General features: G+C 43.5%; 3 protein-coding genes across 3 annotated transcripts; 2 read left to right on the top strand and 1 right to left on the bottom strand.

Moving 5' to 3' along the window:
* The first annotated feature begins 5861 nt into the window (after nt 1–5861).
* On the top strand, nt 5862–8426 carry LOC125537974 (G-type lectin S-receptor-like serine/threonine-protein kinase B120). Its single transcript, XM_087542211.1, has 8 exons — nt 5862–6274; nt 6374–6383; nt 6556–6657; nt 6741–6916; nt 6991–7201; nt 7301–7538; nt 7626–7791; nt 7875–8426. The coding sequence occupies exons 1-8, from the start codon at nt 5984–5986 to the stop codon at nt 8166–8168; spliced, it is 1488 nt and encodes a 495-aa protein (XP_087398337.1). The 5' UTR covers nt 5862–5983; the 3' UTR covers nt 8169–8426.
* An 822-nt stretch (nt 8427–9248) lies between these two features.
* LOC125539837 (G-type lectin S-receptor-like serine/threonine-protein kinase B120) lies at nt 9249–15662 on the top strand. Its single transcript, XM_087544997.1, has 9 exons — nt 9249–9594; nt 11706–13551; nt 13940–14038; nt 14129–14316; nt 14395–14608; nt 14677–14770; nt 14862–14915; nt 15002–15152; nt 15226–15662. Exons 2-9 carry the CDS (start codon nt 12273–12275, stop codon nt 15526–15528), a joined length of 2382 nt encoding a protein of 793 aa, XP_087401123.1. The 5' UTR covers nt 9249–9594; nt 11706–12272; the 3' UTR covers nt 15529–15662.
* Nucleotides 15663–20625: 4963 nt separating this feature from the next.
* Nucleotides 20626–23415, bottom strand: LOC125539835 (uncharacterized). The gene is made up of 7 exons (XM_048703351.2): nt 22895–23415; nt 22203–22710; nt 21992–22105; nt 21725–21790; nt 21355–21420; nt 21150–21212; nt 20626–21021 (listed from the first exon to the last, which is right to left on the bottom strand). The coding sequence occupies exons 1-7, from the start codon at nt 23224–23226 to the stop codon at nt 20863–20865; spliced, it is 1308 nt and encodes a 435-aa protein (XP_048559308.2). The 5' UTR covers nt 23227–23415; the 3' UTR covers nt 20626–20862.
* Between the last annotated feature and the right edge of the window lie 1918 nt (nt 23416–25333).

The following is a 25333-nucleotide window of genomic DNA, read 5'->3' as shown; positions in this document are numbered from 1 at the left end:
GATTATGTATTGCTATACAACTCTTGTTTAACATTTTTTGCAGGAAAAATTCTCTCTAAATAGGAAGGTCCTTACGTTATCAAGGAGGTCTATCGTTCCGGTGCCATAAAAATTAACAACTTCGAAGGCACAAATCCGAAGGTGGTGAACGGTCAAAGAATCAAACATTATATCTCAGGTAATCCCATAAATGTTGAAACCAATATTATTGAAATCGTAACCCCATAGGAATACATAAGGGACACTTTTCGGAACGTTCCAGACTCCGAAAAGGAATAGGTATGTGGTACGGTAAGTAAACCGACTCCAAAACGTTTTTAAGGCAATATTTCTCCGTTTTGGAATATTTAGAAAAATAGAAAAATAAGAAGCAGTCCGGGAAGGACACGAGGGCTCCACGAGGGTGGAGGGCGCGCCCCCTGCCTCGTGGGCACCTCATGTGCTCTCCGGACTCTGTTTTCATACATGACACGTATTTTGGTCGGTAAAAATTCATTATATAATCTCCCGGAGGTTTTGACTCCTGTATCACGCAAAAAATCTCCTGTCTTTGTTTCGAGCTGTTTTCTGTCAGGGTTGTCAAGGCCAGGCACTATGTCGTCTCCCTCCTCCTCCAACCATGAGGGCAACGATGCTTGGCTAATGAAGATAGAGCTGAATAGAGAAGAACCCATGGAGATCCACAAGGATGAAGGGATCAAGAAGGCCATGGAGGACCAAGTTCCGGCAACAGAAGACACCCTTCAACTTGATCACAATCTTCTTACCCCAACAGAAATCGAAGCTTTCAAGATGATTGAGTTAGCTCGTATACAAAATAAGTAACTCACACGTGAAAATATTTTGTTGAAGGAGCACATCATTGCACTCAAGGGCATTATCCGCAAGTTAGAAGACCTCCTACGCTCGATGTGCGACTATCCATCATCAACAACTCCACCTTCTTCACCAACAAAGGAGACATAATCACATGGGTATGGGCACTCCCCTTGGCAACTGCCAAGCTTGGGGGAGTGCCCCGGTATCGTATCACCATCACTTTTATCTTTACTTTTTTCCTTAGTCCGATGTTTTTGGTAATATCTTGATCTAGTAGAATAAAAGTTCTTAGTATGATCTAGTTGTGAGTTTTGCTTTATAATCCTTCTATGTAATCGAGTCCGTGAGCTATATAATAAAGATTAGTGTTGAGTCAAGGGCTTGATTATTTTGCCATGATCCTAAGGGAATAAAAGAAAAGAGAAAGAATAAAAAGGAAACAAAGAGATCATGTGAGTCTTATGGAGAGTAATGAGCTCACATAGAAAAAGTATGATGAATAAAAGTTGTTGAGAGTTGACAAACATAGTTTTGGTCATCGTTGCAATTAATAGGAAGTAATAAAGAAAGAGAGGTCTTCACATATAAATATACTATCTTGGACATCTTTTATGATTGTGAGCACTCATTAAAATATGACATGCTAAAGAGTTGACGTTGGACAAGGAAGACAACGTAATGGGTTATGTTTTCTTACATCTGAGATAACTTATATTGTCATGGATCATCCAACATGGTTGAGCTTGCCTTTCTCCCTCATGCTAGCCAAATTCATTGCACCAAGTAGAGATACTACTTGTGCTTCCAAATACCCTTAAACCAGTCTTGCCATGAGAGTCCACCATACCTACCTATGGATTGAGTAAGATCCTCCAAGTAAGTTGACATCGGTGCAAGCAATAAAAATTGCTCTCTGAATATGTATGACTTATTAGTGTGGGAGAAATAAGCTTTATACGATTGTGTGATATGGAAGAAATAAAAGCGACAGACTGCATAATAAAGGTCCATATCACAAGTGGCAATATAAAGTGACGTTCTTTCGCATTAAGATTTTGTGCATCCAACCATAAAAGCGCATGACAACCTCTGCTTCCCTCTGCGAATGGCCAATCTTTTACTTTTATCTCCTACCTTGCATAAGAGTCATGGTGATCTTCACCCTTCCTTTTTACATTTTATCCTTTGACAAGCACAGTATGTTGGAAAGATCCTGGTATATATGGCTAATTAGATGTGAGTTTTCATGAACTATTATTGTTGACATTACCCTTGAGGTAAAACGTTGGGAGGCAAAACTATAAGCCCCTATCTTTCTCTGTGTTCGATTAAAACTCCATACCCATAAGTATTGCGTGAGTGTCAGCAATTGTGAAATACTATATGATAGTTGAGTATGTGGACTTGCTGAAAAGCTCTTATACATTGACTCTTTCCTATGTTATGATAAATTGCAATTGCTCCAATGACTGAGATTATAGTTTGTTAGTTTTCAATGAAGTTTACGATTCATACTTGAAATTGTGATTGAATTATTACTCTAGCATAAGAAATCATATGACAAGAATTATGTAAGTTGATGTTCTAAGAATGATCATGATGCCCTCATGTCCGTATTTTATTTTTATCGACACCTCTATCTCTAAACATGTGGACATATTTTTCGATTTCGGCTTTTCGCTTGAGGACAAGTGAGGTCTAAGCTTGGGGGAGTTGATACGTCCATTTTGCATCATGCTTTTATATCGATATTTATTGCATTATGGGCTGTTATTACACATTATGTCATAATACTTATGCCCATTCTCTCTTATTTTACAAGGTTTACATAAAGAGGGAGAATGCCGACAACTGAGATTCTCGGCTGGAAAAGGAGCAAATATTATAGACCTATTCTGCACAGCTCCAAAAGTACAGAAACTTCACGGAAGACGTTTTCAGAATATATAAAAAAATACTCAGTGGAAGAGATTCACCAGGGGGCCACACCCTGCCCACGAGGGTGGGGGCGCGCCCTACCCCCTAGGTGCGTCCCCCTACCTCGTGGGCCCCCTGGTGGCCCTCCAGTGGCCATCTTCTGCTATATGAAGTCTTTCGATGGAAAAAAAAATAAGAAGTCATCTTCTCGGACGAAACTCCGCTGCCACGAGGCGGAACCTTGGCGGATCCAATCTAGGGCTTCGGCAGAGCTGTTCTGCCAGGGAAACTTCCCTCCCGGAGGGGGAAATCATCGCCATCATCATCACCAACGCTCCTCTCATCAGGAGAGGGCAATCTCCATCAACATCTTCATCAGCACCATCTCCTCTGAAAACCCTAGTTCATCTCTTGTATCCAATTCTTGTCTCCAAGTCCGGGATTGGTGCTAGTAGGTTGCTAGTAGTGTTAATTACTCCTTGTAGTTGATGCTAGTTGGCTTATCTGGTGGAATATCATATGTTTAGATCCTATATGCATATTAATACCCCTCTGATTATGAACATGTTTATGCATTGTGAGTAGTTACGTTTGTTCCTGAGGACATGGGAGAAGTCTTGCTATTAGTAGTCATGTGAATTTGGTATTCGTTTGATATTTTGATGAGATGTATGTTTTCATCCCTCTAGTGGTGTCATGTGAACGTCGACTACATGACACTTCACCATTATTTGGGCCTAGAGGAAGGCATTGGGAAGTAATAAGTAGATGATGGGTTGCTAGAGCGACAGAAGCTTAAACCCTAGTTTATGCGTTGCTTCGTAAGGGGCTGATTTGGATCCATATGTTTCATGTTATGGTTAGGTTTACCTTAATACTTTTGTTGTAGTTGCGGATGCTTGCAATAGAGGTTAATCATAAGTGGGATGCTTCTCCAAGTAAGGACAGTACCCAAGCACCGGTCCACCCACATACCAAATTATCAAAGTACCAAACGCGAATCATATAAGAGTGATGAAAACTAGCTTGATGATATTCCCATGTGTCCTCGGGAGCGCTTTTCTCTTTATAAGAGTTTGTCCAGGCTTGTCCTTTGCTACAAAAAGGATTGGGCCACCTTGCTACACTTTATTTACTTTTGTTACTTGTTGCTCATTACAAATTATCCTATCACAAAACTATCTGTTACCACTTATTTCAGTACTTGCAGAGAATACCTTGCTGGAAACCACTTATCATTTCCTTCTGCTCCTCATTGGGTTTGACACTCTTACTTATCGAAAAGACTATGATAGATCCCCTATACTTGTGGGTCATCAGCCGGCTCCGCCTTTGCCCGGCCGCCGCGCCCACTTTGACCCGCTAGCTCCGGCCCCCTGCTCACTGCGCCGGGGAGATGCGGGGCGGGCCGGAGACGCCAAGCGAGGGAGGCGTCGGGGCTGCATCTGGCAGCGCGAGCTGTGTACGGTAGGTGGTAGAAGGAAAAGGAGAGGAGAGAGGGGAGAGAAAAGAAAGAAAGGGGGGAGAGGAGAGAGAGGGGCTGCCAAGTGGGCCTGCGCATGCAAAAGGCAATTGCCGGCGTCCCCAGCTGCCCCCCAGGGGGCTGGGTGTGGGGTGGGTGTGCCGGCGGGAATTATCGCCAAAACCGGCGCAAAACGACGTGTTGGGGGCCTGGCTGGGACGTTTTTTTACTGTCGGTGCTAAAAAAGGGCTTGGGGCGTCCTGGAGGCCCTAGTGGAGATGCTCTAATGTGCGTCTCCTGCGCCTCATCTTCCACGCCCTCCTCTCCCGAGGCCGGCAGTAGCACACGACTGGCACCTCATCGCGCCACCGTGGTCACCCTCCCCTGCCGGAAAATATATATTAGAGCATATGCATCCAAGTCCTCTCTATCTAGCCATCCATTTCCGCATCGCGGTTCGTGCAAATACATTTCTCTTTTTTGTTTCTCCTACATAAAACATATCTTGAAGTTCAAACCTATGTAGCGTGGCAAAGCTTTCTAAGCAGAATCTAGGATAAATCTTTTAGATTTTTTTGTCAAATATAAATATACAAAATACGTTTTATTTGATTAAAAATAATATTTTTAGTATTTATCTCGGACAAAAAATTCTAAAAGATTTATCCTAGATTCTAGCTAGAACGCTTTGCCACGTTGCATAGGTTTGAACTTCAAGATATGTTCTATATGGAAGAATCAAAAAAGAGAAAATTTCATATAGAAAGGTAGTTGTGTCGCACGGATCTTAAAGCGATATTGGAGAGCTAAGATAGCAGGACCGGGGTGCAAGTGCTCTAAAAATCCACGTCCCTCCCCTGCCGCCTCCAGCTGCAATGGCTCGCGCCGCGTTCAGCGTCCCCGGCGTTCGTCCCACCAGATATCTAGGTTCGATAGCCAAGCCAACCTCCAAACCGCCGCGAGCTACCCGGCGGACTGTACATTACTTGTGAACCCTTGCTTGTTGCCATAGAAGGGCAAGGATGCTGAATGTTGAGATCTCAATTCTGGATATTTCTGGCAGTGTGGTGTTAGTTAGGGGTTGTTTGGTTTTCAGCCACATATTGCCATACTTTGCCAGAGCTCATCTTAGGCAAATTTGATCAAGTTAGGTGGGTGTTTGGTTCTAGCCACACCTAAGGCAAGAATTTTTTTATGAGCAGTGAACCCCATATGTCATAAACACAAAAAGTGTGGCAAGATTCCCTTAAGCAAGCCAAAGTGTGGCTAACAATTTAAGCAACTCAAGTTAAGCAAGTGTGGCAAAAATAATGTGGCAACATAAAGCAAACATAGTCACAATCCAAACAACCCCTTAGTTTGCCTGGTTGCCGTGCAAGTCCAAGTCCCCGGACCGCCATGGCACATATTTCTTCATGATGACTGTGGCGGTCGCCGGGCGATGTCTGCAAACCTCGGGACAGGTCAGTTTCTCTGTGCTTGATGCAGTCAGGCAACACAGCCAATAATGTAGCCCGTGAGATATTGGCAATTTGTTGATCTTCAATTCCTCACGGAGACCACCCGCAATGCCTTTCCTATCACATCTAGGACTAGGAGGACGTATTGGATATAAAAACTCATGTTAATGTGACCGGCCACATCAGTCAGGAATACCAAATCTCCGACCCGTGTTGGGCTTTCTACCTTAGTGTGTTTGAACCCTCCAAGCTACCAGTCCCAAGCATCTGCATCCCATCTTATTGCCTTGCTCTTCACAAGCATATGTAGAAGAAGGCCTAACTAATGGGCATGACTCCCCTCCCAGTTTTTGTCCTCCTGTTATTGATTTGTTTCTGCAAGTTCGATGATCGCCTAACACCGGCAAAGCCACTCTCACCCGGTGACAAGCTCGTCTCAAATGGTGGCATCTTTGCTCTTGGCTTCTTCTCCCTGACAAACTCAACTTCAAACTCATACATCGGCATATGGTACCACCACATCCCCGAGCCAACATACGTGTGGGTCGCAAACCGCGATAACCCCATCGCCAGCAGTTCTCATGCTAAGTTGGTTCAAATTTCACCATTTTACCTAGTAGACATTTAAATACTCGTGAGCTTATATGCTTGTTTGGTGACCTCAGACGATCTTACACTAAATACAACTTCTCCCTGGTATTTTTATTTATTGTAGCTCACTCCGTGTTTGGTGAGAAGATACATTGTCACATCCAATATATACTCCTAGTTTTTTACTCTGCCTTTTGCACCTCTCCTTGTCAACATAATCAAAAGTTGACCTGGATATATATGCATGCTTCTTCAATCTACTTTTTTTTCTGTTAATTATTATCTCCATTGTATATACTTTTGCAGTGAGCAAAAAGAAGACTGGTGCGCTGAAGATTGCACTCCCAGTCTTGTCAATTCTATCATTACTTGTGTGCATTTGTCTTGTCTGGATATGCAAGTCAAGAGGTTGGCAATATTCGATTGTGCAGCCAAATACATCGATGTTAATACATTAGTGTTTAACATATTGTTGATCTTAATTACTGAAGGCAAGCTCCAAACAAAGGCATCCATCGATATCTTGATTGAGGGACAATTGGGCAATTATGATGAACCATGCGATCAGAAATTTCTATGGATTAGATTCAAAGACATTGTCCCTGCTACAAACGGTTTCTCTGATTCCAATTTGCTTGGAAAAGGTGGCTTTGGCATAGTATACAAGGTACTGTAGATTTCACTTTGACAATTAGAGTAGCGAAGGACATTCCTTCATTATTAATATGAACAACCTCGTAGGGAACGCTGGAAAGTGGCATGGAGGTTGCTGTTAAAAGGCTTACCAAGTATTCTGACCAAGGAATAGAGCATTTTAGAAATGAAGTAGTTCTCATAGCAAAACTGCAGCATAGAAACTTAGTTAGACTTCTTGGTTCCTGCATCCGTGGAGATAAGAGGCTGCTTATTTATGAATACTTACCCAACAAAAGCTTAGACTACTTCCTTTTTGGTATGTCCTGATCACTTATAATGATTCTCGTGCTGACCAAAGGAGCATGCCCGATGTTACGACTAACATAGCTTTACAAAATTTGTTCTTGTCATGCAGATGATACTAAAAAATCTATGCTTGATTGGCCAACAAGGTTTAGCATAATCAAAGGGATAGCCAGAGGACTTCTGTACCTCCACCATGATTCAAGAATGACGATAATTCACAGAGATCTCAAAACAAGCAACATATTGTTGGATGTGGAGATGAGACCCAAAATATCAGATTTTGGCATGGCAAGGATCTTTGGTGACAGCCATCAACAAGCAAATACTAGACATGTTGTCAGAACATAGTGAGTAATAACTCCTGCACTAAACTAATAATGCTTAAAAAACCATTTATGTGCTTCAACTAATTATACTTTTGGGCAGTTGTGAAGCAATTTAAACAATGGCTATATGTCGCCTGAATATGTGATGGAAGGCATTTTTTCTATCAAGTCCGATGCGTATAGCTACGGTGTCTTGTTGCTGGAGATTGTAAGTGGGTTAAAGATCAGTTCGCCCCATCACCTTATAATGGATTTTCCAAACCTTATAGACTACGTAAGTGCTGCTAAATGCTTCAAATTTGTATCACTCGAGTATAACATAGTGAATATGTTTATGAATCCTCGACCTTGTTTCAGGCATGGAACTTCCTGAAAGAAGGAAAATCAAGGGATTTCCTGGACACGATGCTTCTGAAGAGCTGTTCACTGCATCAAGTGTCTTTGTGCATCCATATTGGCCTTTTGTGTGTCCAAGGCTGCCTAAGTGCCAGGCCACTAATGTCGTTAGTCGTGTCTATGCTGGACAACGAGGCCATGCCACTCACAACACCAGAGCAGCTGTTATATTCCGTCGGGAGGAAGCATGATGCAGAAGAGGCAACGGAGAACTCTGTTAACAACGCAAGACTGACAACATTAGCAGGGCGCTAGATGCTTATGATTCCTTGCAGTGAGGTAACCTGAGTGCCCTGGAACATCAAAGGGAAGCAGATTATGATTGACTGCCAAGTGGGTTTCAGTGGCCAGCTGCAGGTGGAGAATCCTCTTCCCCTTTGGCGCCCTCATCCGATGGTTAAATTAAAATTAGTATTGATGCTATATTTGATCCATTGGCTTATAAATCTTATTGTGGTCGGCATGTTCTTGCTGCTTGAGATCAACTACTGGGATCCATGACTGTTTTGCCGGACGTGTCAAAAGGGAGGGAAATGAGGTTGCAATTATTACAACTTTGTAGAATATAGTTGATCAGGTATTCATGTTCAATGATTGTGTTGAATCCCGGTGTCGAAACTAACTGGCTTTCTAAAAAAGCTAATTGTTCGAGATTGTAATAATCTTTTGATCAATTAATGATCTCTATTGCCTAAGAGGGTATGTGTATAAAACGCTTCATGAGAAAAGGGCAAAGGTGATTGTGAAAACCTAGCCGGGGGCAGGCGTCTCCTTGTCTGCATCGATGACTTTTCGAAGGCTACTTCTAGTCTTCTACATGCTCCTGAGTTTCGAAAAAGTTTGCATCGGCAAGGCGAATGCCTAGAGGTGGCATCAAGCTATGCTCATGGGTGCACCGCCAATGAATGCGAGGAAGAAGACGTTGGCACCCTTGACTCTTTGAGTGTAATCTTATTTTTCTGCATGGGTGTGTTTGTAAGGTCCTGTGAATCTTAATAGTATATGACCTTAGCCCTTTTCGCAAAACAAAACAAAAGTGGCCATAATAATTTTGCTACCTGAGTAATTAAAATCCTCAGTTCAAAATATCGAATTTCTTTTACACCAGTCGATTTTTTTAACTCAAATAACTTTTTTTTGAGGTAATGAACTCAAATAGCTATTCATTATTTCCAGAGGACAAAAAAAAAACTATCCGTCCCTTGGGCTTTTTGTACTGTGTGCAATTTCGAGGGCTATGATGATGCATGAGGCAGTGTGGGCCGCGCGTTAATGCGTAGCCCACAGATGGTTATGCAAATCGGGCTAACACAAAAATGGAGAAGGGGCAGGCCGAAGGCCCACACCAGAACCCATTGGCTTTGTCGCGTACCGTCATGCCCCGCTGGCCGCCGCCGCCGGCGGCGGCGGCTCGGCCCGCCGTTGCCTTCCCTCCCTCACCTTCCTCTCCAAGGTGTATCAGGCCGGCGCTTCGTCGCGCCATCGTGTTCACACCCCGCTGATTCCACTTTCCCCCCGCCGTGCGCCATCGCCAGCAGCAATGGGCCCGCCATGCTTACAGCGTTCCTTCGGCAGAGATGTATCCCCAATGGCAATAATCTCTCGGGATGGTGCACCATCTGCCCCTACGCCGTCGGCGTGTCGCCACGAGCTACCCTGCCGGAGCTCCGCCTGACTGACGGTGACCCATTTCTTCTCATATCCCCTTTCTTCTTCTTTGCAATGCTCCCTCCGTTTCATATTACTTCGCATATTAATTACAGTATGTCTTAAGTCAAACTTTGTAGTAAAATTCAAGTAAATTTAGATTAAAACATGCCAACATCTACAATACAAAATAGAAACAATATGAAAAACATGTATTCCACGGTGGATCTATGATATTCGTTTAGTATTGTGAATGTTGATATTTTTTCTGTAATCTTGGTCAAACTAATTATTGAAGTGATATGAATCGGAGGGAGGGAGTACTTAATTTCTATTCAAATCTTATGGAATAGAGTACCGGTATTTTACTGGAATCCATACATAAATTGTATTTCCTTTTTATTTCAGACCTCTTTTCTTGGACAATCTGAACATGGTGACCGGCTGTACTGGCTATCTTAAATTTCATGTAGTAACCATAGAGATTTGTGCCTTTTGTTTTGTTAGAAGAGTCAAATGGCCAAATATACAGGCAAATACCGTCCCCTGTTCACATGTGTGGGTCCTAAATTTAATGTCCTGAACAAAAAAATGCATAGGAGCTCTTAGGTGCCTGTGAACCCTATATGAATAGTAAAATAAAAAAATGCCAGGAAAATTTAAAAAACTCTGAAAATTTGGGGTATCAAACCTGGTCGGTCATTCTACTCACGTGCGAAGTTTCCTGAAGAAATGACATCAGTGGTATTCCTAGCCAAGAAAATGCAATCCGACCTATGATTCATTCATACAGTTTTTTTGTACAATCGAAATTTTTGACTTACGGCTGAGAATACCACGGATGTCCATTTCTTCATGAAGCTTCACACGGAAGTAGAATGATCAGGCAGGTTTGATACCCGAAAATTCAGATTTTTTTTCCTGGTATTTTTTTTATTTTACTATTCATATAGGGTTCACGGGCACCCAAGAGCTCCAAATCCGTGTCCGCAAGGGGACTAGTTGTGAAATTACTAAGGGCATCTCCAACAGTTGTGAGATATGTGTTGGTAAATTTGCCACCTAAGATATAGTGATGATGTGGCATGTATTAAATGTGGAGAGAGAGCAAAGTTGTATGTAGATTAACCAACAATCTTTGCACAAGTTCCAAGATGAAATAGAGAGCAATCACATTTATTGTCTCACCATCTATTGGATAGCTTACATACAACCCATTGGAGTAGTTGTATGATAGCTTGTTGGTTGATGACATGGACATTTTACCAACAAGACTAACATACAACCTGTTGGAGATGCCCTAACTCCATCAGTCTATCTAAAGCAATTACCGTGTTAGCATGCCCCAAACCATACTAGTACTGGTAGGCATTTGTTTTTGTTTACGTGAATCGAGTGTGTTAACTGGTGAGGTAATTCATTTGTCTGGCTAAGCTCCAAAATTTTCTATACTTAACTCCGTGGGTAATATTGAGAAAAAAAATCGGTGCACATGTCCCCTAGGAGATTTGTACTCCCTCCGGTCCTTTTTACGCTGCATATTAGGTTTGACTGAAGTCAAACTTTATAAAGTTTGGTCAAGTTTGTAGAGAAAAATGTATCAACGGTTTTAATACCAAATCAATATCATTACATGCATTGTACTCCCTCCATTCCTAAATATAGGTCTTTCTAGATATTTCAATAAGTGACTACATACGGAGCAAAATGAGTGAATCTACACTCTAAAATATATCTATATACATCTGTATGTGGTAGTCCATTTGAAATCTCTAAAAAGACTTATATTTAGAAATGGAGGGTGTAGAGTATATTTTTATATTATATTTATTTGGTATTGAAGATGTTGACATTTTTCAATATGAAGTTTGTCAAAGTTTATAAAGTTTGACTTGACAAATCTAAAATGCGAACTAAAAAGGAACAAAGGGAGTACTGGATTTGACAAACAGTCAATATTGTGAGTGGCACATGTATTTTTTGCTTAATGACGTGACCAGTCAAGCTAATCTAAAATATATATTTTTTTATATGCAAATGGACCTAACATTATATTTTGATGCCCGGCTTTTGGGAATGCATGATGCTTTGCAAATGGCACAATCCGTAATGGTAATTTCCTTGCAATGGTTGATATAAGTGCAGGAAAGAGAAAGATGGAGAAAACTGAGGCATTGACTTGGAGCGTTGGGAGTTATGACTGGCCCATTCGTCCACATACCCTGTGTGAACGTGCGACCCACTGGTGAATACATAGTAGAGTATTTTCTTCTAGCAATACGTAGCAAGCACTCATCCCTGAACCGAATCATAAAGTTATCAGCACGGTTGATAGACGTGCAGCCACTCATTCTCGGGAGTACTAAGCCCACGCTTTCATATGCAAGAGCAACTGTGCAAAGAATTGTAGCCCACGAGATATTTCTTGATGGGCAATTCCCGACGGCGACCGGCAAACAATGCTGAATAATCCTCGCTCTTGCACCTTGTGTGGTCCTAGAATCATCAACGTTCCGGACAAAGCTGGACACTCATACTCCTGCAAATGTGATGACTGATGAGCTTATCTTGAACAAAAACCACACAAAAAGTCAGAGCAGCATTAGATCGTCCAAGGCTCCAAGCATCTTCATACCATCCTCCTTCTCCTTTCATTGCCTCCATATGAAAACATCTCCTTCCATTTGATCACAGGCATATGTGAAAGAAGGTATGACTCCCCTCCCAGTTTTTGTCCTCCTGTCATTGGTTTGTTTCTGCAAATCGGATGACCGCCTTACTCCCGCAAAACCGCTCAATGCCGGCGACAAGCTCGTTTCGAGCGGCGGCGTCTTTGCTCTTGGCTTCTTCACCCCGGCAAACTCAACTGCGGACTCGTACATCGGCATATGGTACAACAAGATCCCCGAGCGCACTTATGTTTGGGTTGCTAACCGCGACAACCCGATCAAGAATGGTTCTTCTGGGAAGCTGGTTGTGAGCAGTAACTCTGACCTCGTCTTGTCTGACTCCCAAGGCCATACTCTCTGGACAACCACAAACAACTTCACATCCGCAACCACGGGAACTGCTGCTATACTGTTGGACCCCGGAAACTTGGTCATCCGGTTGCCGAACGGCACAGACATATGGCAGAGCTTCCATTACCCGACCGACACCGCCCTCCCTGACATGGTTTTACCACTGAGCACAAATGATGGTATCTTGAGGCGCCTCGTTGCTTGGAGGGGCCCTGATGACCCGGCCTCCAGCGACTACTCCATGGGTGGTGACTCCAGCTCAGACCTCCAGGTTGTCATCTGGAATGGGACGAGACCATATTGGCGCAGATCTGCGTGGGATGGGTCATTGGTCTCTGCCCTGTATCAAAGCATTACTGGCTTCATCGTAACTGAAACAATTGTTGACAGAGGGGGTGAGTTATACATGACATTCACCGTCTCCGAGGGATCACCAAGCATGCGCATGATGCTGGACTACAAGGGCACTTTTAAATTTCTGGCGTGGAACAGCAATTCATCATCATGGGAGGCTTTCATAGAGCATCCTAGTCCTATCTGTGAACGCTATGCCTATTGCGGACCATTTGGCTACTGTGATGCCACTGAAACAGTTCCGAAATGCAACTGCCTCAGTGGGTTTGAGCCTGATGGCGTTAACTTCTCCAAAGGGTGTCGGAGAAAGGAGGATCTGAAATGTGGTAAAGACAATAATTTCTCGACCCTGAGAGGTATGAAGACACCTGACAAGTTCTTGTATGTCAAGAACAGAAGCTTTGACCAATGCACAGAAGAGTGCAGTCGCAATTGCTCTTGTTCCGCATATGCTTATGCTAACCTGAAAAATGAAAGGGCTTATGCTAACCTGAAAAATGGAAGTGGGGATGCGGACCAGTCAAGGTGCTTAATTTGGTTGGGAGGACTTGTCGACACGGGGAAATTTCATGATGGTGGTGGTGAGAACCTGTACCTCCGCCTTGCCAGTTCAACAGGTATATATCTTTCCTTGTGCACTTATTGGTTATATCTTGTATGGTTTGATCAACGGTATATCTGTACCTCCGTCTTGCCAGTTCAATAGGTATTACCCTTTATGTTGAATTTTAGATGTGGTTAGGATGACATACCAATCAGGAGAACTGCAAAACTTGCAAGAAATGCATGTTAAATCTTGAAAGCATCATCCTCTTGCTGGACTATATTTCTAGCTTTTTACAAAGAGAGCAAGTTGTCGAAGATTGTACTCCCTGTAATGGCTAGATGTGGTTAGGAAACTTAGGATGGCATAATAATTACAACAAACACAACACTTGCAAGTAGTGCATATTAAATTTTGAAAGCATCATTCTCTTGCTGGACTATACCTTTGGCTTTCTGCAGTTGACAAGGAGAGTAATGTATTGAAGATTATACTCCCAATAGTGGCTGGTCTGCTGATACTCGCATCCATCTGCCTTGTGTGGATATGCAAGTCAAGAGGTATAACAAGATTTACTTCACTTTTTAGGATGCAAGTTTTATGAGCTATTCGTAAAAAATACTCATACTAGTTATTCCTGTCGGTGTCAGGTAAACGACGAATCAAGGAGATTAAGAACAAACATACACGACAGCACTTGCAAAATTCTAAGTTGAACGAACTTGAGAATGAAAGTATAGACCTTCCATATATTTGCTTTGAAGACATTGTTACTGCAATAGACAATTTCTCAGACTACAAAATGCTTGGGAAAGGTGGCTTTGGAAAAGTTTACAAGGTAACAAGAAATTTTAGTCTCATTATTGATAACACTTTTTGCCTTTTTCTTTTGCTCAAGGATGGTGTGTTTGTGTAGGGACTATTAGAAGGTGGTGGTAAGGAAGTTGCTGTCAAAAGGCTTAGTAAAAGTTCCGGCCAAGGGGCCGACGAGTTCAGAAATGAAGTTGTTCTAATTGCCAAATTACAGCATAGAAACTTAGTTAGACTTCTTGGTTACTGCACTCATGAAGATGAAAAGTTATTGATATATGAATACTTACCTAACAAAAGCTTGGATGCCTTCCTTTTTGGTATGTTCTAACTTATGGTCACGTCTCACACAACATTATGTGATGATCGTTAATGTTTTTTTTGCAAGATGCAACAAGAAATTCTGTGCTTGATTGGCTTACCCGGTTCAAGGTAATTAAAGGGATAGCGAGAGGTCTTCTTTATCTCCACCAAGATTCAAGGTTAACAATAATTCATAGGGATCTCAAAGCAAGCAATATCTTGTTAGATGCAGAAATGAACCCTAAAATATCAGATTTTTGGTATGGCAAGGATATTTGAAGGAAATGAGCAACAAGCGAACACTATCCGCGTTGTTGGGACATAGTAAGTAATATATGCACCCGCTAAGGCTTAACATGCTAATTTTTTACAGCTTAACTAATTCAAGTTTCGTGGAATGATTAAAACAGTGGTTACATGTCTCCTGAATATGCAATGGAAGGTTCCTCTTCTGTCAAGTCTGACACGTATAGCTTTGGCGTTCTATTGTTGGAGATTGTAAGCGGGTCAAAGATCAGTTCATCCCATTTCATGACGGACTTTACAAACCTTATAGCTTACGTAAGTAAACTAAAATGCTCTAACATTCAACAACTCAAACAATCATACTAACTTAAGGATTTAATTGGTTTAGGCCTGGAGCTTATGGAAAGATGGAAATGCAAGAGAATTGGTGGACTCGTCCATTGTGGAGAACTGTCCACTTCATGAAGTTCTACGATGTATTCATATAGGTCTCTTGTGTGTTCAAGACAATCCAAGTGCCAGGCCGCTCATGTCATCCACTGTGTTCATGCTAGAAAATGAAACGGCCCCGCTTCCTACTCCGAAGGAGCCTCTATACTTTAGGCAACGATATGATGAGGTTGAAGACCAAAGAGATACCATGGGAATAACCCTGAATAAGATGACTATCACTGTGCAAGAGGGGCGTTAGATGTTTAATTCATTGTTCTCCTTTTTTGTAAACTTCTCTAGTTTGTATAGGTGAACAGTTCAGCAATTCATGTTCCTATGGATAAATAAATAATCCATTGAGTGCATTGTAATCCTGGTCGTGGGTTATTTTCATAGATGGTTTCCATGTGTGGAATTTACGTATTTTGCTCATATGTTCCTCACCTTGTCAAGTGGAGGAGGCTACCTGATTTATTTTGTCTGTATCCAGCTTCCTCGGTTAGTCAATGGTCTGAAGCTCTGAATTGCTAATTTGGTAAAAAGGCTGCTAGTAATTATATGTTCGATTTCAGCTGGCATCTTACTGTGAAATCCATTTTTTTATGTTATGTTGCTATTGGCAAGTGAGATTGGTGTACACGCCCGAATTCTGACAATAATCTTTTATTTATTCAGATGAGTGGGCAAAACTTCAGGTATGGAAAACTTCTGAAAGTTCAGGTTCGACCTGAACAGAAAAGTAAGAAAAAAGTGGGGCTTCTGTGAATCTCTCAGTATCTATCAGAAAGGTAGAAAGGTCATTTCAAGTGATCTTGAACCGGTAAGACCAGAATAAATTGCCAGCCTAACTTATCCCGAATCATATATATTTCCTCTGAAGTTTCAGACATCACAATAAAAAAAATATTTAGCCACTACATCTGCACCACCTCTTTCATAGTTTCATCATTGAGATAGTATTGTTTACGTTTCAAAACAGTAATCTTGAAGTGCGCATGCATACTGTCAATTGTGATGGCCTGGTAAGTTCAGGATTTTTTTTCTTTTCAAAAGACAGGTCTTCAGTATATCCATGGTGCTGCCGGAGAATCAAGATAAAGGTGCTGAATTTGACTGTGGGTCTCCTCACGATCTGAAGTTGTTGAACATTGTCTTTCATGTTGCTTTATGAGTTCGACCATTACACCAACTTAGGGTGTTTGAGCTGCATGGTGGTTGCTTTCATTGAAGTTGAAAACAGAGTTAAATTCCAAGGTTACCATTAGCTCTTTCTGTGGCAAGAAACAGTCAAGTTCTCTGACAAGTACACATGCTTCGTTTGTCCCAATAACAGGACCATCAGAGGTTCAACTTTATATATCCATGCCACAGAAAAAACAGGACATGTCGCCTGAATATGCCTTGGAAGGAGGCATTTTTCTCTGTCAAGTCCGACACATATAGCTATGGGATCTTGTTACTGGAGATTGTAAGTGGGTTGAAGATCAGCTGACCTCGCCGTATTATGAGTGATTTCCGAAACGTTATAGGTTACATAAGTGCTACCAAATGCCTCGAATTTGGCCAAGTACAACACAACGAATAAAAATGTTATTAACTGATTATGCTCGACCATGTTTCAGGCATGGAATTGACTGAAAGAAGGAAAATCGGGGGATTTCCTGGACACGGTGCTTCTGAAGAGCTGTTTACTGCATGAGGTGTCGCTGTGCATTTATATTGGGCTCTTGTGTGCCAGGCCAGGCCACTCATGTCGATAGTCGTGTCTATGCTGGACAATGAGGCCGTGCCACTAACAACACCAGAGCAGCCTTTGTATTTTGTTGGAAGGAGGCATGAAGCGGAAGAAGCAGGGGAGGACTCTGTTAACAACGCAAGCCTGGCGACGCTAGCAGGGCGCTAGATGCTCATGATTCCTTGCACTGAGGTAATCTGAGTGCCCTGGAACGCCTAAGGGAAGCAGATTATGATTCACTGCCAAGTGGGTTTCAGTGGCCAACTGCTGGTGGAGAAGCCTCTTTCACGTTCGTGCCGTGCCCTCCTCCAATGGTTGGTTTAAAACTAATACTGATGATAGCTCTGGTCCATTGACTGCTCAATCCTGTTTTGGTACTATTGTTCGGAACAGCGCTGGTCGGCCTGTTCTTGCTGCTTGGACTCATTGCCCAGTATGGAAAACTGCTGGAAGTTCAGCTTCGTCCTTAACAAATAGTCAGAAAAAGTGGTGCTTCCTTGAATCTCCCAGTGTGTATCAGAAAGGTACAAAGGTTATTTTCTTCAAGTGATCTTGAACCTGTAAGACGACCATAGTAAGCCCAACTCACCCGGAATCACATATACCTCCTCTGAAGTTTCAGATATCACATTAAAATATTTAGCAATTGCATTTGCACTACCTCTTTCATAGTTTCATCATTCATATAGTTTTTTTTTTCACTTCAAAACAATAATATTGAAGCGCATGTGCATATGGTCACTCGTGAGGTCTGGGGTCCTCTCTCCCACGAGGCGGCGGCGCCGCGCCACCCCTGGGGAGTCCCCGTCCACACCGCCCTCATCCCTCCCCCTCCATCGCCTCCCTCTACCGCCGCTGTCGTTGATGACGCCGCAGGGCGAAACCCCTGTGGTGAGGCGGCGGCGGCGGCGCAGTCCCCGGCCGGCGGTAACGCGTGGGGGTAGCGGCGTCCATCTCCCTCCTCCTCCAACGGCAGTGCAAAGCGGGTTGGCGGTGGCCAGGAGATCTCCGGCGGCCGCTTGGCGGATGAGATTTGGCTGCGATGAGATCTGATCTGGGCCCGAGGGGTTTAGATCGAGATCCACTATGGCTGCGCCTCGACTCGACAACGGCAAGAGGATTGGGTAATCTTCGCGGCACGAGGACGTCCGGGTCTCTTGGCCCGGGCATGGTGGTGGTGGCTGCCTTCTCCACCAAAGGCGGTTGGCCAGACTGGTAGTGACGGATCGTGGATCCCACTATTAGCACCGGCGGCGAGTTGGGGAGACATAGTCATCGGTGAAAACCGAGCCGACTCTGGTCATGGCGGGCGATGGCGGCGTCTACATCGTTACCTTGATGAAGGTATCGTCAACCTGCTCGTGCCGCTTCGGGAGAAATCCTAAGATCTCCGGATCGGATGATGGCGGCGCTGCGGTGTCGTGTTCCCTATTAGGGGCATCGTTTGTGGAGCGGCGCCAGATGAAAGAGGCGTGAGGTGGTGTGGCGTGCCTTCTCTCGCGTCGACAACGGCGGGTCTTGGCGGCATGGAGCAGTGGGGTTTCGCCGGTGGGTGTGTGATGATGGACGAGCGTAGGATAGTGGCGTTGTCTGGCGTCGTGATGATGTCGGCGGCAGCTAGACCAGGTAAGGTAGATGCAGCAGTACATCACTGAAGATGGAGTGGTGGCAGGTGGCTGCGGCGGCCTCATACCCGGCAGGCGTCCTGATTGAGGAGTGTGCCGGACTGGTGGATGCCCCATACCCGGCAGGCATCCTGGTTGGGACCTCAGGTCTTAGATGTTAGGTTTGGCTGCGAGGTCTGTTTGGTATTAGGCCTAGACTATCAGCATCCCTACATCAACTGGATAGGAGTAGAAACAAATGTTGCCTAGACGGTGGCTTTAGTCTTACTGTTGCATGACTTTGTAAGGTCTTGTGTGAATAATTAATAAAGTGGCTCCATGCATCGTCTAGATGCAGAGGCCGGGGATCCTCCTTCATTTCTGAAAAAATATGGTCACTCGTGACCATCTGATAACTTCCAGAATTTCTTTTCAGAAGGCTTGCCCCTTCGGTGTATCCATGGTTCTGCCGGAGAATCAAGATAAAGGTGTTGAACTTTACTGTTGGTCTCTGCACGATCGGATGTTGCTGAACTTTGTCTTGCATGCTGGCTTTATGAATTCGACCATTACACTAACTTAGGGTGCTGAGCTGCATGGTGGTAGCTTTCATTGAAGGTGAAAACAGAGTCAAATTCAAACCTTAACGCTAGTTCTTTTTGTGGCAGGAAACAGAGTCAAGTTGTATGCCAATTGACAAGTGCACAAGCTTCTTTTGCCCCAAGAACAGGACAATCAGAGGTTCGACTTTACATCCATACCACAGGAAAAATTGTGGGCCAAGGAGAAATTAAGTAATACTACATTTTATATATCTCTTCCAAGTACTTTATTGCAATCTCCGTAAAGATCAATCCATTTTATGCCAACCATCCCACTACGATGTTCAGCTTTCTAAGAAAAACTGGTGCTTCACTCTTTTCATTTCAGCAGTCATCCACACAGATAGACTCAGCAAGACCTAAAAGTGTACTGGAAATTGGTGCGATACCACCAAAACGTAAAGCAGAGGAGATGGGGTATTAGCTTGTTGCTAGGGCAAATACTCTCTAGCAGTCTAGTTTCAGTGCAAGACTACAGTTGAGATTCAGTCGTTTCTCGGCGTGTCGAACTTACCTGAATTTCTGTGCCACGGTTCGTTTTCGGTTGAATTTCATCGCTCATACCAGAAGAGACACGTATGTTGAGTTCATCTTTCTTACCCAATACTCTACAAAATACTACAGCTTGGTTGGTACCGATCAGGACTGCAACGTAGACCACATAACAAGAAACACACGCAGTATAGAATATGCCTGCGAAGAACTTACGCATGCCGATAATCCACTAGCATAGAAATGGAATAATTTAGCCTGAAAGATTCTGGCAATATTTAAGGAAAAGGACACGCATGCATGCACAAATTCTGAAAGCCCTGCTTATATTATACCAAAACATGTGGTCAGGTTCAAAAGAGAAGCTTATATTAGCAAAAGACACACTCTGCTGAGGTCAATCAAAGAGAGATGCCACTTTTATTAATCAATTTGGTACTCCCTCCGTTTTTATTTACTCTGCATATTAAAGTTGACTGAAGTCAAATTTCGTAAAGTTTGACCAAGTTTATAGAAAACAATATAGACATTTATCATAATAAATCTATACGATGTGAAAGTACATTTAATAATAAATCTAATGTTGTTGATTTGTTATTGTATATCTTAATATTTTTGTACATAAATTTGATCAAAGTTTGTAAAGCTTGAGTTTGACCAAAGTTAATATGCGAACTAAATAAAAACGGAGGGAGTACTGCAATATATCCGTAGAGAATGAAACCTGCTACAGACAGATCTGCTTTGATCCATCACGTACTGGACTAAAGTACCGAACCATTAAATTAGTTCTTAGACACAACCGATCGATGATGCAAGCCTAACAACCAATCATATGAACCCACCAATCATACGAACCCGATCGACGACGACGATCGGATGATCACTATGACATAATTCAGTCCTCTCAGCTAGCTGGTCCCTTAGTCAAATTCATTGATTATTCCCTGATGAACCTGAAGAATGAGTACAAGTCTTGAAGCACTCATTCCAAAGGTTCATCTAGCTAACCATATAGCTTCATCAGTACGTACGTAGTGCTATCCGTTACAAATTACGATCATGAGCTACTTATATAGATACTAAATCATCATGGTTGATCGAGGAACGCCGTCGGATCGATCTGCGCCGCACGTTCGTTCCACCCGGCGAGCCTTCGTCTACCTAAACTGGCCGCCGAAGGGGGTCCAGAAGTCGACGGGCCCATCGCTGGCCACCGCGAACGTGCTCGATATCGGCACCAGGCACAGCCCCCGGCCCTTGAGCGACACCTCGCCGCTGCCATCCTTGCACGACTTGTCAGGGCTAGCACTCGAGCTCTGTGACCAAACACAAACAGATGCAAAAGCTATCAGGCATGCACTAGGAGATGGTATTCGTATTCATGTGGCAATGGGAAGTGGGAAAGAGCAAGCATGCAGATGCAGCAACCACGCCATGTGTATACCTTGAGGTACTGTGGCACTTGATGCTGATGATGGCCCCTCTTCAAGTATGGAGCACTAAGCACCTGCATGGATGCAGAAACAAATGTTCATGAGCTCGGTCTCCAACATCTAGCTAGTCTCCTGTGAGGAAATCGATAGAGCTCGTGCGTGCGTGCGTGCGTGCTCCAGATGCCATGATCAAAAGCACTTGGCACATGCACTTACACCAGCCTGGTCGTGGAGGAACTTGATGTATTCGATGGTCTCGTGGAGCACCGACGCCGTATCCGTCTGCACGCATGCGCAACGATAAATGTTAAGATTGTGTGTTAGACTTAGACGCATGTGTGTCTGTCTGTCATATCTCTCGAAAGGATCGAGGAGAGGAAAGGAACAACGCTTTTGCAGCAGCGACAAGATCATGCATGTGGTTGACGGTATATATATGATGTGGATCCACCTTCCAAGCAGCACTCTACTGGTTTGTGTAATGATATTTTTCATAAACTCCTTGGACGTTTGGTTTGAGTAATGCACATTGGACGATTGGACATGAAAAGCCTAGCTAAACTAGCTGGACAGCTCGCTTGATTACCTTTCCGAAAGGAGAGACGAGCTGTTGGAGTGCTGTGATCCTGTCCCCTAGCTTCTCCTTCCTAACCTGTAATGTACGTGTGGAGCAACTTTAATAATCAATAAAGATGCATATATAATACGGGTTTTGATCCACGCAACATGCACCAAATAATGCGTGTGGAGTTTGAAACAACCAGCTGGTTGTAAGTTAAGTTGACCATGCATGCATCTGCAATTCTGCATGGTAGATACATAGGTATGTATGGGACTATGGGATGATGCCTACCTTGAAGGTCGGCAATGACGACGGCGTCTCCGTTCTCGGCTTCTTGAATGCCGGCTCGCTGTTCGCCTTCTTGGTAACGATCGAGCTAGAGTCCCCCACTCCTTCTAACACACTCTACAGACAAAGAAGGTTAACTTATTAGCCAGCTATTCATTTAGTTTCTTGTGTTATTGTCTACTCCATGCTAGAGTAATCACTGGCACAAGCTTACCTTTAGTGCAAGATTTGCCCCACGCGGCGCCGGCGATGGTCGTTTCACCGCACGCACGCTAGTCTGCTCAGACACCGCCGGCGCTGGCATCGCCATGCCGAACCCGGCAGACGGGTTCCAGAACGCCGCATCGTTGGTGAACTGTAGCGGCTCCCTGACCCCTGCCTGGCCGCCCATCTGCTGGTACTGGTACTGCTGAATCCCCGCCGCCGGTGCCGGCTTGGCCATCGGCTCCAAGAGGCTCCTCAGCAGCGACGACGACTGGAACCCGTAGGGTGAGTTCGGCGACAGGAGCAGCTCGGGCGCCCCCAGACTGGACAATAGCTGCTGCTGGCGGTGGTGATCGCCGGCCTGCTGGTGGCCTTGCAGCGCTAGGTCTAGGTTATTTGCTGATGGGTCATTCAGCATGCTTGACGCGTTCATGTGGCTCTGCTGGTCCGTTCTTGAGCTCATGTCATGGTGGCCAACTTGGAGGAACCCATGCATGTTACCAGCGCCGCCGTTGCTCCTGTGAAAAGGTTAAAACACACGCACATACACATAGATTTCATTAATCAATTTTAGAGTCACGGGAGTAGATAAGTATGCATCTAACTATCTATCTATCATCATCACCATACATATCATTTGATAGTACGAGATCACGGAGGGTAAACTGATCCAGCAAAGGGTAGGTGAATCGAACAACTCACATGTAAGGGCTATTCCAGTCGGTGAAGCCGGCTGCCGGGTCGCTGATGCTGGCTGTTTCTTGGAAGGTTACGGAGCTGTTGTTCCCGGGCGACTCGGAGGAGGCCGTGGTGGTGCAGCTCTTGGCCTTGCCGCCGTCGGCCGCCGCCATGTCGTAGCCACCAGCAGCCAGCTGAGCGGCCGGCCAGGTGTTGAACCCTGCGAGCTCCGTCGAGCACGCCGCCGTGGGCACCGCGGTTGTGTTGGTATTCCACCACATGCCGTGTGAGACAGCTCCGCCGCCGCCGCCGTTGTGCATGGCCGGAGCAGCGTACATCAGCTGATGATCTCCCATATCAACGGACCGATCCACCGACGCCGCCCCGTTTCTTGGTCGATCTTCTCGGTGTGCGGCGGAGAGGAGCGAGATGCAAGCAAGCTGGGATGCAAGGGAGTGGTGAGTGCTTGTTGGGTGGGCGGAGGGGAAGGGGAAAGGGGGTGAAGCTAAGATGAGGGGTAGTGGCAGTGGAAAAGATGTGGTTGTGTGTCTTGGGTATATATAAACCGTTTGGAAAGGGCGGCGAGGAGAATTTCGCCTACCTGACCGTCGGGATGTTGGGTCGCTGGCGGTCTTCCGGCATTGCGTCAGCTTGGTAAGTAAAATTGATCTGGTGCAACTGATCATGATCCAAGCGGTTGTTCAGCAACCCAAGATCAGTCACTAGAGAACAGCACTGTCATGCTCTATTTTTATTTAAAATGTTAGCTGGAGGCAAACCAAGCCCTTGAATTGATAAAGCCATTAACCAACCAGAATTACAATGAAGAGCAACTGCACTACTTGGGCTGTAATTTCTTTAACTCGATTGTCTTGTAGTAGTACTGGTATGTTACTCCATCCGTCCCATAATATAAGAGCATTTTTCAAAAATGCTCTTATATTATGGAACGGAGGGAGTACATTATGGTCTTAGGTTTTTGACGTGCATGCTTTATGATCCTATCTCGACTACCCAAAAAAAGAGACCTAGTCCCTTTGTTCCAAAATGGACATTGTTTTGGGTTTTGCACAATCTCTAGTGATCGAGCAACTTTAACCAATATAAATACTTATGTTTAAATTTTACATTGTGAAATTGTTTCTAATGGAATTCAATGATATGAGTTCTATCTTAAAGAACTAAAAAATATTATGGTTCAATATTCATCAAAGATGAAAAGCGATTCATTTTGTCATAATTGTTTGTCTTCAATGATTTTTCATAACGTTTGTTTGTTGTGCCCAGTTTTGTTTACTTAAATCAACTTTCATGCTTTAATAAAATTGTTATTTTCCAAAAAAAGTATAAATATTCTTTGCAACAAAAGGTAGATTTGGACATTAGGGTTGAAAGTAATTCATTTTCAAAATTATAAAATGTTTATTTCATCTATATGTGGGCATGTGGTGATTTTGCATTGTTAGCAAACAGGCAGGTTCCCTATGTGTCCGAGCAACCATAAAGGGCTGGCTTGGTGCGAAACAATTGCGGTATTTAATATTTTACATTTTGAAGCTTATTTTAATGGTAGATCTAATGGTATAACTTTTTATCTGACAAACATAAATTATTTATTAGTGATAGTAGTCAAAGAAAAAACTTAGTTATTGTAGGCTTTCTAGAAAATCAAGTGACAATTAATATGGATCGGAGGGAATAGTCTTGGAGACTAATTAAAATATCCATGATAAAGATAGTATCTCAATACATACGAAAAATTCTTTGCAAAAAAAGAAGGCCCACAAAAAGGAAATTGCTCCGTATTTGTTCCAGACAAGTCACATCTAGCTATACTATCAAGAAATTCCGATCCTTCAATCTTCTCTTTAGTGATTCTTAAGTCAGAGGCCCAGAGCACACGCTAGATGTATAATGGTAAGGATTTAGGAATATTGAGATTACACAAAAGCATGGATCCAATACTTGATTTATGGCCCGGTGCCATGTTTCACACATTGGAATCAGGATAAATACATCAAATCAGCATAAATAATATATGTTATCTCTTACAAATAAAACAAAGGAATAAGACTAGGGCATAAATTCGAACTAATCAATCAAAGGTCTTGACCCCAGAAAGGGAGTCTTGCTGGTGATAGCAACCCAAAGCAAATAAATTACACCAACTGGTGGAAGGAATGTCTGAGATGAAATCGCCTAACGTTTCCTGCAATAGTCAGACTGTTGCACCTAATCTTTGTGCCAAGAAGTCTTGTTTGCGTGTACTATAGTCGCCTCCAAGTGATCTAATCTATCCTAGCGAATTACTTTCTCGCTGGTAACTATAGCTAAATTATGACTATCAGCCTTTATTTATTTTATTGTTAAGCATTCCCGACCACTAGAAGATAAACTCAACGTCACGGTCCGATGCAAATTACATGCATGCCCTGAGACATATTCTACAAATCGTAGCATGCT

This window comes from Triticum urartu, chromosome 2A (assembly GCF_056163025.1).
Source record: "Triticum urartu cultivar PI428250 chromosome 2A, HENAU_Tu73, whole genome shotgun sequence".
Classification (NCBI taxonomy): Eukaryota; Viridiplantae; Streptophyta; class Magnoliopsida; order Poales; family Poaceae; genus Triticum; species Triticum urartu.
The sequence above is the reverse complement of the archived record's forward strand: the minus strand, read 5'-3'. Positions and strand labels throughout refer to the sequence as shown.